The 13,981-nt window shown below is 50.3% G+C and overlaps 1 protein-coding gene across 7 annotated transcripts in view; it reads right to left on the bottom strand.

Moving 5' to 3' along the window:
* DYNC1I2 (dynein cytoplasmic 1 intermediate chain 2) overlaps positions 1-13,981 on the bottom strand; it is a 1,097,199-nt gene that overhangs the window by 366,457 nt on the left and 716,761 nt on the right. For all 7 annotated transcript variants that reach the window (XM_069616204.1, XM_069616201.1, XM_069616199.1 and 4 more), the window contains one exon: positions 9,302-9,427. In XM_069616204.1, the coding sequence (XP_069472305.1) occupies positions 9,302-9,427 (126 nt within the window). The remainder of the gene's footprint in view (positions 1-9,301; positions 9,428-13,981) is intronic.

Below are 13,981 nucleotides of genomic sequence, written 5' to 3'. Positions count from 1 at the left end.
CACCATTCATGTTCTTCCGGGAGGGGATCTCTGCTTAAATCGTCCGCCAGAGAATTGAGATCCCCTGGAACATGTTGAGATGACAGGTAGATGTTCCGTCTGAATGCCCATATCCAAATTATCTGGGCAAGCCTGGACAGATTTGGTGAACGAGTCCCTCCCTGTTTGTTCAGGTAAAACATAGCTGTCTTGATCTGCACTGACAGGTTCAACAGGTAGGGCTCGAACGCTTGAAGCGCTCTGAATACTGCCAGAAGCTCTAGCAGATTGATACGATTCTTGGCCACTGAGTGAGACCAGAGACCCTGAGCTGTGTGCTGCAGATGGTATGCTCCCCACCCTGACAGGGATGCGTCAGTTGTGACTACAGCCTGTACCTCGGGATCGTAAAAGGGTTTCCCCTTTGACAGGTTTTCTCTTATCCACCAGTGAAGACGTTGTACAAGTGTTAGCGAAACGACCACTAGATCGTCCCACTGACCACTTGCCTGAGACCACTGTTTCGCTAACCATTCTTGCATGGGACGCATGCGCAGGCGTGCGTGGGGGACCAGGTAAATACATGACGCCATCATGCCCAGGAAACACATCACTTTGCGCACTGTTATCTGGCGACCGGCCTGATATAGTGGAATTTGCTGCATTAGATTCTGAATTCTTTCCTCTGATAAAAAGGCCAACCCCTCTTGTGTGTTTAGGACAGCTCCTAGGAACTGTTTGGAGGTACTTGGCACCAGACTTGACTTTTTCTCGTTTATGGAGAAACCCAATTCGAAGAGGAGGTCGTTAGTTCTTTGAATGTTTGATCTGCAAATTACTGCGGTCTCCCCCGTGATGAGCCAGTCGTCCAGGTAAGGGTACACTGGGATTGCCTCCTTGCGTAGGTGCGCCGCCGCCAACGCCAGTACCTTGGTGAATACCCTTGGAGCCGAGGCTATACCGAAGGGCAGTACCTTGAATGGTAGTTCTCACTGTCCACCTTGAAGCGCAAGAATCTTCTGTGTGCTGGGAATATGGAAATATGAAAATAGGCATCTTTCATGCACAGTCTTGTCACGTAATCCCCCTTTTTTAGGAGGGGGATTAACTCTTGGAGAGTAGTCATGCAAAATTTTTGGGTCTTGACAAACTAGTTTGCAGGCTGTAAATCCAATACTGGGCGCATTGTCAAATCTTTTTTTGGCACAAGGAAGTAAGTTGAATAAATACCCTTGTTTACCTGGTGTCCCGGGACGAGTTCTATCACGTCCTTTGCTAGAAGATTGGTGATCTCTTCGAGGAGGATCTTCTGGTGGTCCAATGAATGTACTTTTTGACGTGGAGGGTGGTTTCGGGAACGCTCTAACAGTATCCTGCGGACACTGTGGACAGCACCCATCTGTCTGATGTGATCCCTTCCCAAGCTTGGGTGAAGTTGGAAATGCGTCCTCCTACTGGATATACGTGAGAAGGGACCCTGAACGGAACGTCACTGTGTTGCGGGAGGCGTGCAGCCGCCTCTAATGGGGCTGCTTCTACCCTTTCCACGTCCCCTTTTGTTACCCCTGCCATAACTCTGGGTAGACTGCTGGTTGTTGTTATTCCATGGTATACCCTGCCCCTGGGAATAGTTGGAGCCTCTTTGTGAATTTTGGCCGCGTGGGTGACGAAAATTGCCATTCCCTCTTTGATTAGGGGGTTAACTGGCCCAGGGATTTGAGTCTCGTATTCATCTTTGCCATTTTTTAACGCGTCCTCTACCGCTTTGCCAAACAGTAGATCAGGCTCCACCGGTTTGTCTATTAAGGATGCTTGTGTCTCGGGTTTAAACCCAGATTGTCTTAACCAAGCATGTCTTTTGCTAACAGTGCTCTCTGCTATCAGTCTTCCGGCGTTATCGGCGGCATCAAAGGTTGCCTTAAGGATGCAACCAGACACGGCTCTTTCCTCCAAAGCAACCTGTGCCAAGTGGCTTTTTAAAGGTTCCGGGGCAGAGTCAATGAGTGCCACAACTTCTTCCCACTGATGGCAGTTGTAACTCGCCAGCAGGGTGGTGGAGTTGGCAATCCTTGCCTGGTAAGCGGAAGTGGAGGCTACCTTCCTTCCCAACCCATAGATCTTTTTGCTCTCCTTGTCGGGGGGAGCTTCAGACGATGATAGGGTTGTTCCCGCGCTCTTTCGGGTATTAGTCACTACCAGGGAGTCCGGTTTCAGTTGCCCCCTTATGTACAGCGGGTCTGACTAGGCTGCCCTGAACTTTTCGATCCTGGGGTTTACTGCCCTGGTGAGGTTGGGATTGAGAAGGGAAGGGTCTATTCTCCTTTGTATAGACTTGAGAATAGGGATGGCCTGGGCAACAGGTCTCTTTTCTTCCACTAGTTCCTCTGCAAAGTCCCTCTCCTCCTGCTGCCTGAGTATCTATGCGGAAGTGTTCAGCCGCTCTAGATAAAACCTCATTTAAGAGAGGTTGGTTGTCAACAGGAGAGTCGGTAACCGGAGGTTCTTTGCCTACTGGGGAGTCTACTTTGTAGAATTCTGGGTCATCTTAGTCGTCCTCTTGGTCCTTGTCATCCCCATAGTAATCCATTCCAGTTTGGTCGTCCAACATGGCCAATTATGGATCCTCATTTAGTGATGGATCCTCATCATACTGAGAGTATGGCGTACGTACAAAGGGTCAGAAGACTGACTTTGCGTTGGCGCCTCAACTGGAGGTTTCTTACCAGGGGGTTGCGGGTCCCTAGACCCTGAGGGAGTAGCCCCGTCAGGGGTATAGGCGAGGAAGTGCTGTGGATCCTTGGCATAGAAGTCTGCTAGGGATGACATTCTAGGCATAACTGTCTATATCCTCACTTGACCATTCTTTAGAGCTGGGGAATAGCCTTTCCTGGGGGGGGGGGTTTCCCTGCTATATCCTGAATATGGCCTTGTGCAGGGGTTTTGGATAATCTTACAGAAGACTGTGACCTGTTTTTATGTTTCTGTGGTGCAGATGAAGGCTGAGAATGTTTCTTCTGCTGTTTTCCCCCCTCCCCGTGAGTGGAAGAGTGCTTCCCTGGTGTTTTCGACATCTGGCATCGAGATTCGGGGGTATTGTCCCTTTCCTTAGAGTGTGGAGGTCGGGACACGGGAGCAGCCGTCAAGCGGTCTGTTGACGCCGACTCCTGGAGTGCGGCCTGGGGATGGCGGTCATCTTTGTCTTCCGACGATCGAACCTCCGTTACTTTAGTGAGCGAGGCACTCTTGGCAACAGTGGATGGTTGCCTGGTGTCATGCCTGGTGTCATGCGGCGATCTTGACCGAGAACGCCCAGAGGACACAGATTTGGTGGACCGTTCTCTGTGTGCCTCTTTCCGAGAACTCGACGCATGCGTCGAGTCTCGGTTGGAATTCGAGTGTTTAGTGGAAGTGTTGTGGGTATCGCTCATTCTAATTGTGGAGCTGTAAACCCTGTGCTCTTCCCCTTTCAGAGCATGTCGTCCAAAGTGCACGCCAAGGGGGCGATTCCTTTGGAGTCTGCCCAGTGGCAGAATCTGGTCCATTTACTTTCATACTGGGCCCTGGTAGCCTTGCTCCCGGCGTCCTGTATGATTTCCAGATTTGCCTGTGAGAGGCCAAGGTGCCGGAGCGTTACCTGCTCAGGTACCACAATGTGAGGGCTAGTTTCTGTGGGACGGGGTGGATGACGCTGCCCCCCTGTTGCACCAGAAGATGTGGTGGGCCCGTCGTGAGGTGAATCGAGGCACCCCCCGAGAGGCCGAAAAGCTCGGAAAACCAGGGCCTGGCCGTCCACCATGGAGCTATTAGAATGAGGTTGAGTTGACGAGACTACTTGATCTTGCAAATCACTCTGTGAATCAGCGGAGTGGGCGGGAAGGAGTAAGCTTTCATGCCGTTCCACTGAAGCCGAAATGCGTCGCACAGTAAGCTGGGGCCCTGTCCCTGCCAGTAGGCGAACTGAGGGCACTTCTTTTTGTGCCAGGTGGCAAAGAGATCCACCTATTGAAGATCTCCTGAATGACAAGGTTATTTAGCTGCCACTCGTAATTGTCCGGTCCCACCCTGCTGACCCTGTCTGCCTCCAGGTTGGCTTTGCCCAGGAGGTGGACTGCTGAGAGGTAGAAGTCGTTTTCCAGGGCCCACTTCCACATGCTGATTGCCAGTCTGCACAGAGGAGGGGATCTGGTGCCTCCCTGCTTGTTGACGCAGTACATGCTGGTCGTGTTGCCTGTCTGGATGAGGATAACCTTTCCCCTGAGAAGTGGTAGGAATGCTATGAGCGCTAGCCAGATGGCGTTCAGCTCTAATCAATTGATGTGGTACTCCTGCTCCTGTCGAGTCCAGGTGCCGTGGACCGAGAGATCGTCCAGGGTGGCTCCCCAGCCCTCGAGCGAGGAGTCGGTGGTGATGGTGACCTGCGGGGTGGGTGGCCGAAAGGGCTTGCCCGTCCGTTGGTTGCAGTCCCTGGACCACCATGTTGGGTCCGGGTGGAGAGATGGAGGAACGTTGATCCTCTCGGATTGAATGCCCCGCTCCTGGTTGCATGCGGCCACAAAGTGCAGCTGAATCCTCCTCATCCGCAGTCTCGTGTATGGGACGGTAAATAGGACCACCGCCAAGAGACCCAGGAGATGCTGGTACCACCATGAGGGGTGGAGGCTGGTACGGAGCCGCCTGAGGAATCAGCTGTGGGGGCCAGAGGCAGCGCCTGCGCCGGCACTTGTGGTGCACTAGCATCATAGGGAGGACCTCCCTGATGGCGTCCTTGAGGATAACCCCCATCTGAGGTGACTTCATGAGCCCGAGGAACCTCTCGAAGAACCTCTCTTCACTGGCCGGAGAGATAGCAGGGGGTACTGACGGGGTAGCCGGGAGCTGCTGGAGCCACTGTATACCCTGCCCATATGGACGCAGTGGGAAGCTGCCCTGCGCATAAGAAGGATAGGATGTAGGCCACTTACCTGGTTGAGGCCAGTCTCACCTTGACACTCGTTCGTCAAACTCCTGGAATGGCGTAGGACGGGTGCCTCTGTCTGGCAAGGCGGCCATCTTGTCGAGCTGCCTGCCACGTGCCTGCAACGTGTTGCTGGGCACAGCCTTCTCCAAGACTCTTACGTGTGGATCACAAGGCCTACCCTGCTCTTCGGGCCCAGACCCGGTAGGTGCGACACCCTCGACCTGGGGGTCAGTAGAGCTGCGTTTAAGCGCCCCCCTCAGACGTATTGCCAGTACTAGGTCATAGCCCCTCGGATGATAATCCGGTACAAAATCCTTCCGGTCCCTCAACACTGCCAGCGGGAGGATCCAAGGATCCCTCTGCCCGAAGCTGCAGCAGCATCGGGGCACGTGCTAGTACAAGGACCTGAATGGTCCCTCCTGCACAGGAGAGTCCTTGGGAAGGAGTCTCCTTTGCGGGGTGTGAAGGAAAATAGCGGCCCTACCTTGGGCCTGGCTCAGTGTTTAAAAAAGTTCTTGAGGTCCTCTGGAGGAGACTTCTGGAAGAGCTCCCTCCACCTGGCTAGTCTGTTCTTCAGCGATTTTAATGACAGCGAGCCACACGCTTGCCAACCATGGTCTGGGCCAAGGCAACGCAAGCAGGGGTGTGGGGGTCTGAAGTTGGGAAGAGCCCGTTGCAGGATGGACACCTGCTGAACCCTGTGGAAGTCGACATGCGCCGGGGTGGAGCCTGATGCCTAAGGACCGAATACCTGAATGATAAAAAGACAAAGAAGAAGCATCAGTGAATGGAATTACATGGCGGAAGCCAAATCCAGGAGCGCTGGTGAATTCGGCCTGTTCCAGTCGACGCAGAAAAGAGGACTGAGGTGTGGCGCCACAGGGCGGAGTCAGGGCAGCACATGCTCCCTGGGCCGCACCCTGACGCGCCTCTAAATTTAAAGGGGAAAAGGTTTTTCTCTGGTGAAAAAGGTTCCGTCTTCTGTCCCTTGGAAGGGATGCCCATGCAGTATGGCGGAAAGGGGACGGGACGTAAGAGTAAGAGGAAGGGGGATACCGCATCTCGCCATAGGGTGTCTCTCCCCCCACTCCGAGGACCACTCACCCAGGTGAACCTCCCGTACTTGTCCACCCCGAGGGTTTGGATCCAAAGGTGATGGCCCTGCCCTGGCCACCTGAGCAAGGGATACCCAGGGTCTGGTTTTTCACAGTATGTAGTACACAATTAGAACACATTTAGTACTCATTTAAACATAACGGACACACAGTATGCATCTCATGTAGAACTTAGACTCCTGGTGTGCTGTGTACTCGTTCCTGGTTACCCAGCAGTAGCGCCTGCATACTGGGTGATGCCCAGCAGCTGGTTTTAGCTCCTGCTCTAAAAATCTTGGGTGGCATGAGATTCCTAGTTTTCTTTAATATACTCAATCCATAATTGAATGTTCAATTTGAACTGGGGCAAACAATAGTACCAGATGTTTTAGAAGTTCATCATTGTGTCCAGCAAAAAGCTAAGTTGGGATGACCAGCACACTGCTCTCTACCTCGGAGTTCAGGAATCAGAAAAGTTGTGTTGTGGCAGACAACATTAAGCAGTGGCAATCAGTTAACACCAGAACATAAAAGCTACATGCAAACTTCGGTAATGTCGAGAGTGACTCATAACCAATGCTGGTGGAATTATCCCCAGCTGAGAATGCAAATTCCAGAGCAGTAAACAAGAACCACAAATCCCCAGCACACTGACAGTAAAAGCATAAGCTTTTAGGTTTATACTCAAATTCTTAAACTATAAATGGAAACAAATGTAGAAATACAAAAATGTACAAGACCAGGAAATCTTAACAGTGGCTTGTGGCCAAATGTGCCTCAGAGAACCAAAGTGGTGTTAAAAAATAAAATTATTTTTAAAAATCAGTACAAACAAGATCAGAGCAGGCAAACCTACCTTGGGAACATACCCTCAGATGTAGATTCAATACGAAAACTGAGAACCAACAATCAAGGACCAGAATTAAAAGTATTTCAAAGTCTCTGTAGAAGTAGCAGCCAGACAGTGAACACAATAGCAACATGGCTTTGGGACAGAGAAGTGGCTTCTGAATGCAGGCTGAACAAGGGCATCATTTAGGCACAGATAGAAACTCTGTACCAAAGGAACATTGTGACTGCTAATACAATTAGTGTAGCCCAGGAAGTGCTGAATTGTTATACTTAAACATATAAAGCAACACATTTCTTCCTTTACTTCCCTAGCACATTACAAGCTATTAGAACCACAGCAAAATAGAGACATCAACTATAAGATAATTATGATAAAGCAATATTTTCCAATTCGAGAGGAAAACAATTACAAACTACAAAAACAGCAGCAAACTGTGCCCTTTCTTTCAGCTGAATGTACATGCAACTAAAACTTCTGTTTCAAAACTAGGTTTGCCTTAAAACTAGCTCACTATTGTACTACCTTCTGAGAATTGTGATTTTATCAACCACTCAACTGGGCTGTGAGAGGAGTACAAAAACATGACTTTAATATTACTTTTCCATGGCTTGACAAAAGGTGAGAAGGGATAACAGAAAAGGGTGAAGGAGGAGACTGAGGCAAGTCCAGAAAGTGAAGTGAAGCCACAAACAGTACACAGGATTTCAACTGCAAGTCCAATTCATTTTTTCATTGTTTGCTAACACAGTTCTCGATTTATGCTACAGCCACTACCAACAGCTTGCCGTTGGAAGTTGCAAATGGGATATAAAGACAACCAATTACAAAGAACACACATGCTTTATTTTGTGTCACTCTGAACCCCCAAAACCCTAGTTTATGCAGCGCTGTTCATTTTTCACTCAACCCTTTCCATATCTCTGTGTGGGGGTACGTTTTTTCATAGTTTCCAACACTATTACAAAATCAAAGGCAGCCCCAGTCACCAACGTAGCATGATATCGTTTGATTTAAGTAACTTGTGTAAAACAAAACAGGTATTTTGAAGTAGCTGAGAAATAAAACGTTGAGATCTTAGTACAAGAATATCGATTAGCTGGCCTCTATCTTTAAATGAAAATACACGTGGGATGGACCAACAGCGTAACTGCTATGGCCCTTTATGCCGCAGAACATCATGGCTGAACTGCTTCGACCGATAAATGCAGCAGGATCCGTAAAAGGTAACGCCATCTAAACAGTATGCAAACAGAAACTCCCTTTTCATTAATGAAGAAGCCTGCATGCTGAACAGAACAACTTACTAACTTAAAAATAGATTATTCATTCTAGTGATAAAATACTGTAAGGATTAAGGTTTGTGTGTATGTGTTCCTAGTTTAAATATAAAAAAAACCTGTGAAAGCATTTTTTTAAACCAGATATTGCCTTAGGTGGATAAGTAGCGATAGAAAGAAAGAACAAGAAAGGAAGATAAGAGAAGGAAAGAGACAGGATTACAAATTATGGGGAACAAGCCAGACGTGAGAAAACAGAGCAAAGGGAGAATAAAGAAGATGGGGTGCTGTAATGTGGTCTTGTAAAGTGAAACATCATCCATTTTGGAGGCCTAAGGGACACAGAGTAAATAAAGGAGAAATGAGAAAGAAGAGAGTTGGAAAAAAGAGCACATAGTGAAGACAGCAAAGAGGAACTAAAAAAGACAGAACAGATATGCAAATCTTAAATCTAAAAGGACTAAGTATCAAAGCAACAAACCTTTGGAATATGGCCCTTTTACTTCTGAGGTGCTAAATTTAATATAGACTTAGTCTAAAACTTGTGTAAATTTTATGAATTTATTCAGACAAACATTTGTCATTCTTGGGTTAAATGAGAAAGACGTACGCACGCAAGGAAAGAAGTTAGAAGAGAACAACAGAAGAAAAGCAGTGTGAAAAGTAGGAGGAGAGTGAAAGAAGAATGGTGATAAAGAAGGTACATGTCAGTGAAGAGACAGCAGGGATGCAAGAAAGAAGAAGAGAATGTGAGAGGAGAGGCTGCAGTTAGAGAGAAGAGGAGAGCGAGAGAGAACGCCAAAGCAAGGTGCAAGACAAGAAAGTGAGCCAAAGAAAGACACAAAACATCAAGATCTGCATAAAAATTAGTTAAGGAACATGGCAGCCTTATGAAAGGCCACATGGGTTCTCCCTATTCTTTTACTACAGAAAGTAGGGCGAGCAGGGGAGCGCCTGACAAGCTGCCCTACCTCACCTCCCAGTCACAAATAACAGTGTTTTGAAGTATCAATGGTGACGCTACAATTCAGGTGCTGTTATAGGCTATGTGGTATACTAGCCTGACAACTGTTAAATTGCAATACATATAATCAACGATAAAGAACATATTACGACAGTATGGGAAAGTTTTGCTTCTTACCTGGCAGTGGAAAACATATTCTGGCGTAGTTTTCTTATATTTCATGTTCCATACAAGTGCTACACCATCAGGCTCATGAGGGGCATCCTCATTATTCGTGTAGGATGCAACAAGCAATTCCGGGTACTATGATCAGAAATAGGAATGCAAATGAATTAAATGCAGTTTACTGAGGATCCACAAGTATAGGCTAAAAGCTCAATGCTATGTTGTAAGCATGCTGCCTTTCTGCTGAAAGAGAACTGAATGGCAAACATTACTTAATGTATTTTGATTTCTGTTGCTTATAATTGCTTAGATTCACATGCTTGCATAGGGCAACATCTTGTGGTAGGTGCAGAGTATTGCATGACGAAGTTCGAAAAGGGACATCGACTGGGCATGTCTAATACTGTCCCTAGTGTGACGTGCATTGTATCCATGGTCCTTCACGCGTTGATGTCCTTCAGATTGATTTTTTTCTGACATGAGGGAAGTGTATCCGTGAGTACAGAGATGAAAGGAAGGTATACGATGTCGATGTGCCTTCAAGTCCAAGAGGAGAGAGAACTTTTTCACCAGAAAAAACCTTCTTCCCCTTTAAATTTAGAGGTGCAGGGATGCGGCCCAAGGACCATGCACAGCTCTAACTCCCCCCTCCAGCGCCACACTTACATCCCCATTGACGCGTCGACAATAGATTTATCATTGCCTAATGACACCAGCATTATTAGGGGGGAGGTCGATGGGACATATGGAGGAAAGGGGACTATGGACTAAGAGTACGTTAGTCACTACAGTGAGTAACTTATAATTACTCTTACGTTCCCGTCCCCTTTCCTCCATACTGCATGGGCGATTACAACTGATTGTAGCCTCAGGGTGGAGAGGAGACCCTCCTTAAGCAAATAGGTTCCGGAAAACCGCCTGTCCGAAAGCTGCATCAGATCTAGAGCCGACATCCAAACAGTAATGCATGCTGAAAGCCGAGGGAGAGTCCCAAGTGGCAGCCCTGCTTATGACTTGCCAAGGGACATGGTGCTGGAATGCGATGGCCGTTGCCTTGGCCCTGACTGCGTGGGCATGCATGTTGGCCGGAAGCCGCTTATGCTGGCCCTCGTACGCTTCTCTGATGGCAGAGACCATCCAGCGGCATATGGAAGCCTTAGAGGCCTGATAGCCTGGTCTTGAGCCTCCGAAAGTGACAAAGTGTCCGATTTGCGGAAGCCCTTGGTCCTGTCCAAGTAGAATTTCAGGGCACGCCCAATATCCAGGCAGTGCAGCACTCTCTGTGCTTCGCCCTTGGGATCGGGGAAAAACGTAGGAAGGACTATTTCCTCATTCAAGTGGAAATAAGACGGAACCTTAGGTGCTTCCGCAGGGCTACCGTGTCTTTGTGAAAGGTGGTATATGGCTCAAAGGTGACCAGCGCCTGGATCTCGCTGACCCTGCGAGCCGAGGTAAGGCCATCTTGATGGTTACCAGCCTGATGTCCACAGACACCATTGGCTCGCGGTTGTGTGCGCCAGTGCGCCTAACACTATGTTAAGGTCCCACACCGGGTGCGTTCTCTTGACGGGCGGGTAGAGCCTAGAGAGACCTGTCAGATATTTCTTGACGATAGGGTTGGAAAAGGAGAAAATGCCCTCCTCCGAGTTCTTGTAAGCCCAAATGGCTGCCTGGTATGTTCGCCAGGTGTCCACCTGCACGTCTGAATGAGCGAGGTGTGCCAAAAAGGAGAGCACGTCGTCCAAAGTGCACGCCAAGGGGTCGATTCCTTTGGAGTCTGCCTAGTGGCAGAATCTGGTCCATTTGCTTTTGCACTGGGCCCTGGTAGCTTTGTTCCTGGCGCCCTGTATGACCTCCAGATTGGCCTACGACAGGCAAAGGTGCCGACGCGTTACCTGTTCAGGTACTACGCTGTGAGGGCTAGCTTCCCTGGTGCTGGGTGGATGACTGCCCCCCTGCTGTGCTAGAAGATGTGCTGGGCCCATAGAGAGGTGAATCAGGGGCACCTCCAAGAGGCTGAGTAGCTCCGAAAACCATGCCCTGGCCGGCCACCATGGAGCTATTAGAATGATGAGGAGTCAGCGAGACTCCTTGCTTTTGCAAATTACACTGTGGATCAGGGGAGTGGGTGGAAAGGCATAGGCTTTCATGCCGGTCCACTGGAGGTGAAATGCGTTGCCCAGAAAGCCGGGGCACTGCCCTTGCCAGGATGCAAACTGCGGACACTTCTTGTTGTGCCAGGTGGCAAAGAGATCCACGTGGGGGTGACCCCACCTGTTGAAGATCTCCTGAATCACAAGGTTGTTTAGCTGCTACTCGTAATTGTCTGCTCCAAGCCTGTTGAGCCTGTCTGCTTCCAGGTTGGATTCCCCCGGGAGGTGGACTGCCGTGAGGCAAATGTCGTTTTCCAGGGCCCACTCCTGCTGATCTCCAGTCTGTACAGAGGAGTGCATCTGGTGCCTCCCTGCTTGTTGACGTAGTACATGGTGGTCGAGTTGTCTGTCTGGAGGACAACCTTGCCCCTGAGAAGTGGTAGGAATGCCCTGAGTGCCAGCCAGATGGCGTTCAGCTCGAGCCAATTGATGTGGAGTTCCTGCTCCTGTCGAGTCCAGGTGCCGTGGACAGAGAGATCGTCCAGGGTGGCTTCCCAACCCTCGAGCGAGGAATCTGTAGTGATGCTGGCCTGCAGAGAGGGCGGCCGGAAGGGCTTGCCCGTCCGCAGGTTGCAGTCTCTGGACCACCAAGTTAGGTCCGGGTGGAGAGATGGAAGAACGTCGATCATCTCGGATTGAGAGCCCCGCTCCTGGTTCCATGAGGCCGCAAAGTGCAGCTGAATCCTCCTCATCCTTAGTCTTGTGTGTTGCACAGCTAATAGGACTGCTGCCAGTAGACCCAGGAGATGTCGTACCACCATGCCGAGGTCACCTCCCTGCTGTGGAAGTGGCCCTCTTGATGGCCGAGATTTTGTCCTCCGTCGGGAAGACCTTCTTGGAGCACGTGTCACAGATGAGGCCCAGGAATGTCAGTTTGCTTAGGGTGCAGCTGTGACTTCTTGAAATTGAGCGAGAAGCCCAGATTGTGCAGTGAGTTCATAAGGTCATGGGAAGAGTGGTGAACCGCTTCCAGAGATGTAGCCCCGACGAGCTAGTCGTCAAGGTATGGGTAGATGTGGAGGCCCAGCGCTCTGACGAGGGCCGGCACGGCATTCATGAGTCTGGTAAAGACCCTAGGGGCCGAGTTGAGGCCAAACGGGAGGACCTTGTATTGAAAATGGTAGCCCATGATCCTGAACCGTAGGAAAGAATGATGGGGCTGCGAAAACGGGACGTGTAGGTATGCGTCCTTCAGATGCAGGGAGCACATCCAGTCTCCCTTGTCCAATGTCTCCGCTATAAAAGCTGGCGTAACGATCTTGATTTTTTGCAGGGGTAAGGAGAAGTTGAGGGTGGACAGGTCCAACACAACCCTCCGGCCAGCCTGGTTCTTCTTCTGTATCCTGGAATAAAAGCCCAAGCCTCGCTGGGAGGTTGGGACTTCTTCCACTGCCTGGCTCTCGCCAAACGACCGGATCTCCACCAGCAGAGTTGCTGTCCCAATCTGTGGGAGCGGAGGGGAGGAGAGGAAGTTACCGGTAGGCGGTACCCTGTGGAGACTACAGAGAGGATCCAGGGGTCTGAAAAAATCTGGTGCCAAAATTGCATGTGAAAGGTAAGCCTACCCCCCGCCGGAGACATGTGGACCCGAAAGGAAGTGTCATGCCATTTTTCCCTCTGAGGCTGATGCAGAGGAGGCGGATTGGAAAAAGCCCTTGCTCCCCCCTCCCCCTTTTGTTGTTTCCTCCGATGCGGACTCAGAGAATGGTCCGGTTGTTTGGACCTCCGTTCTTGGAGGCCTCGGAACCCGCCAAACGCCCACCCCTTGGCGGAGCGTTGCTGCGACTGGGTGCAGGCCTTGGGCATGCCCTTTGTAAGAATAAAGACTTTGCGGTTTGCGAGCTGCTGTTCTTTTTATCCAATTCTTCATCCGTGGTGGAGTGGAAGAGGTCACTGCCCTCGAAGGGAAGGTCCAATATACGTTCCTGGACATCGGGATTTAACTTAGTAGCCCGGAGCCAGGCTGTCCTACTCGTGGCAATGCAGATGGCCCGGGCAGAGGCATTGCTGTGGGTCACGGTGGACTCCATAATGTCCTGCGCTACCAGCCTGGATTCTCCTAGTCCTCCTCATCTTTATCAGCCAGGGTGTCTGGCTAGTCCGGGGCAGGTGGAGGAGTACTGGGTGTCCTGGGCTGCGGTTTAGGAACTGGAGCCGGAGGCTGGTGCTGAACCACCCGTACTGTGGGAGGTAGGGGAGCCAGAATTGAAGGAGCTGGCTATGGCAGCGGGGACTGCACAGGGGCCTGTGGCGCTGGAGCCATAGGAGGAACGACTATGGGCGCTAGTGGAGTGACCGGAGGGAGCATGTCCTTGATAGCATCCCGAAGGATGGCCCCATCTGAGGAGTTACCATCAGCGCTAGGAACCTTTCGAAGAACCTGTGGCAGGTGATCTTGATGGAATGTCTGGTGGCTGCTGGGGCTGGAGCACACTCTGCCTCGGTTGCAGGGGAAACCTGTGCTGCGCTGCTGATGGATAAACTGTAGGCCACGCACCTGGTTGACACCAGTCCCACCTTGAAACTCTTTCTCCCACCT

Source organism: Ambystoma mexicanum, chromosome 9, assembly GCF_040938575.1.
Source record: "Ambystoma mexicanum isolate Mex_15411 chromosome 9, UKY_AmexF1_1, whole genome shotgun sequence".
NCBI classification, from domain to species: Eukaryota; Metazoa; Chordata; class Amphibia; order Caudata; family Ambystomatidae; genus Ambystoma; species Ambystoma mexicanum.
The sequence above is the reverse complement of the archived record's forward strand: the minus strand, read 5'-3'. Positions and strand labels throughout refer to the sequence as shown.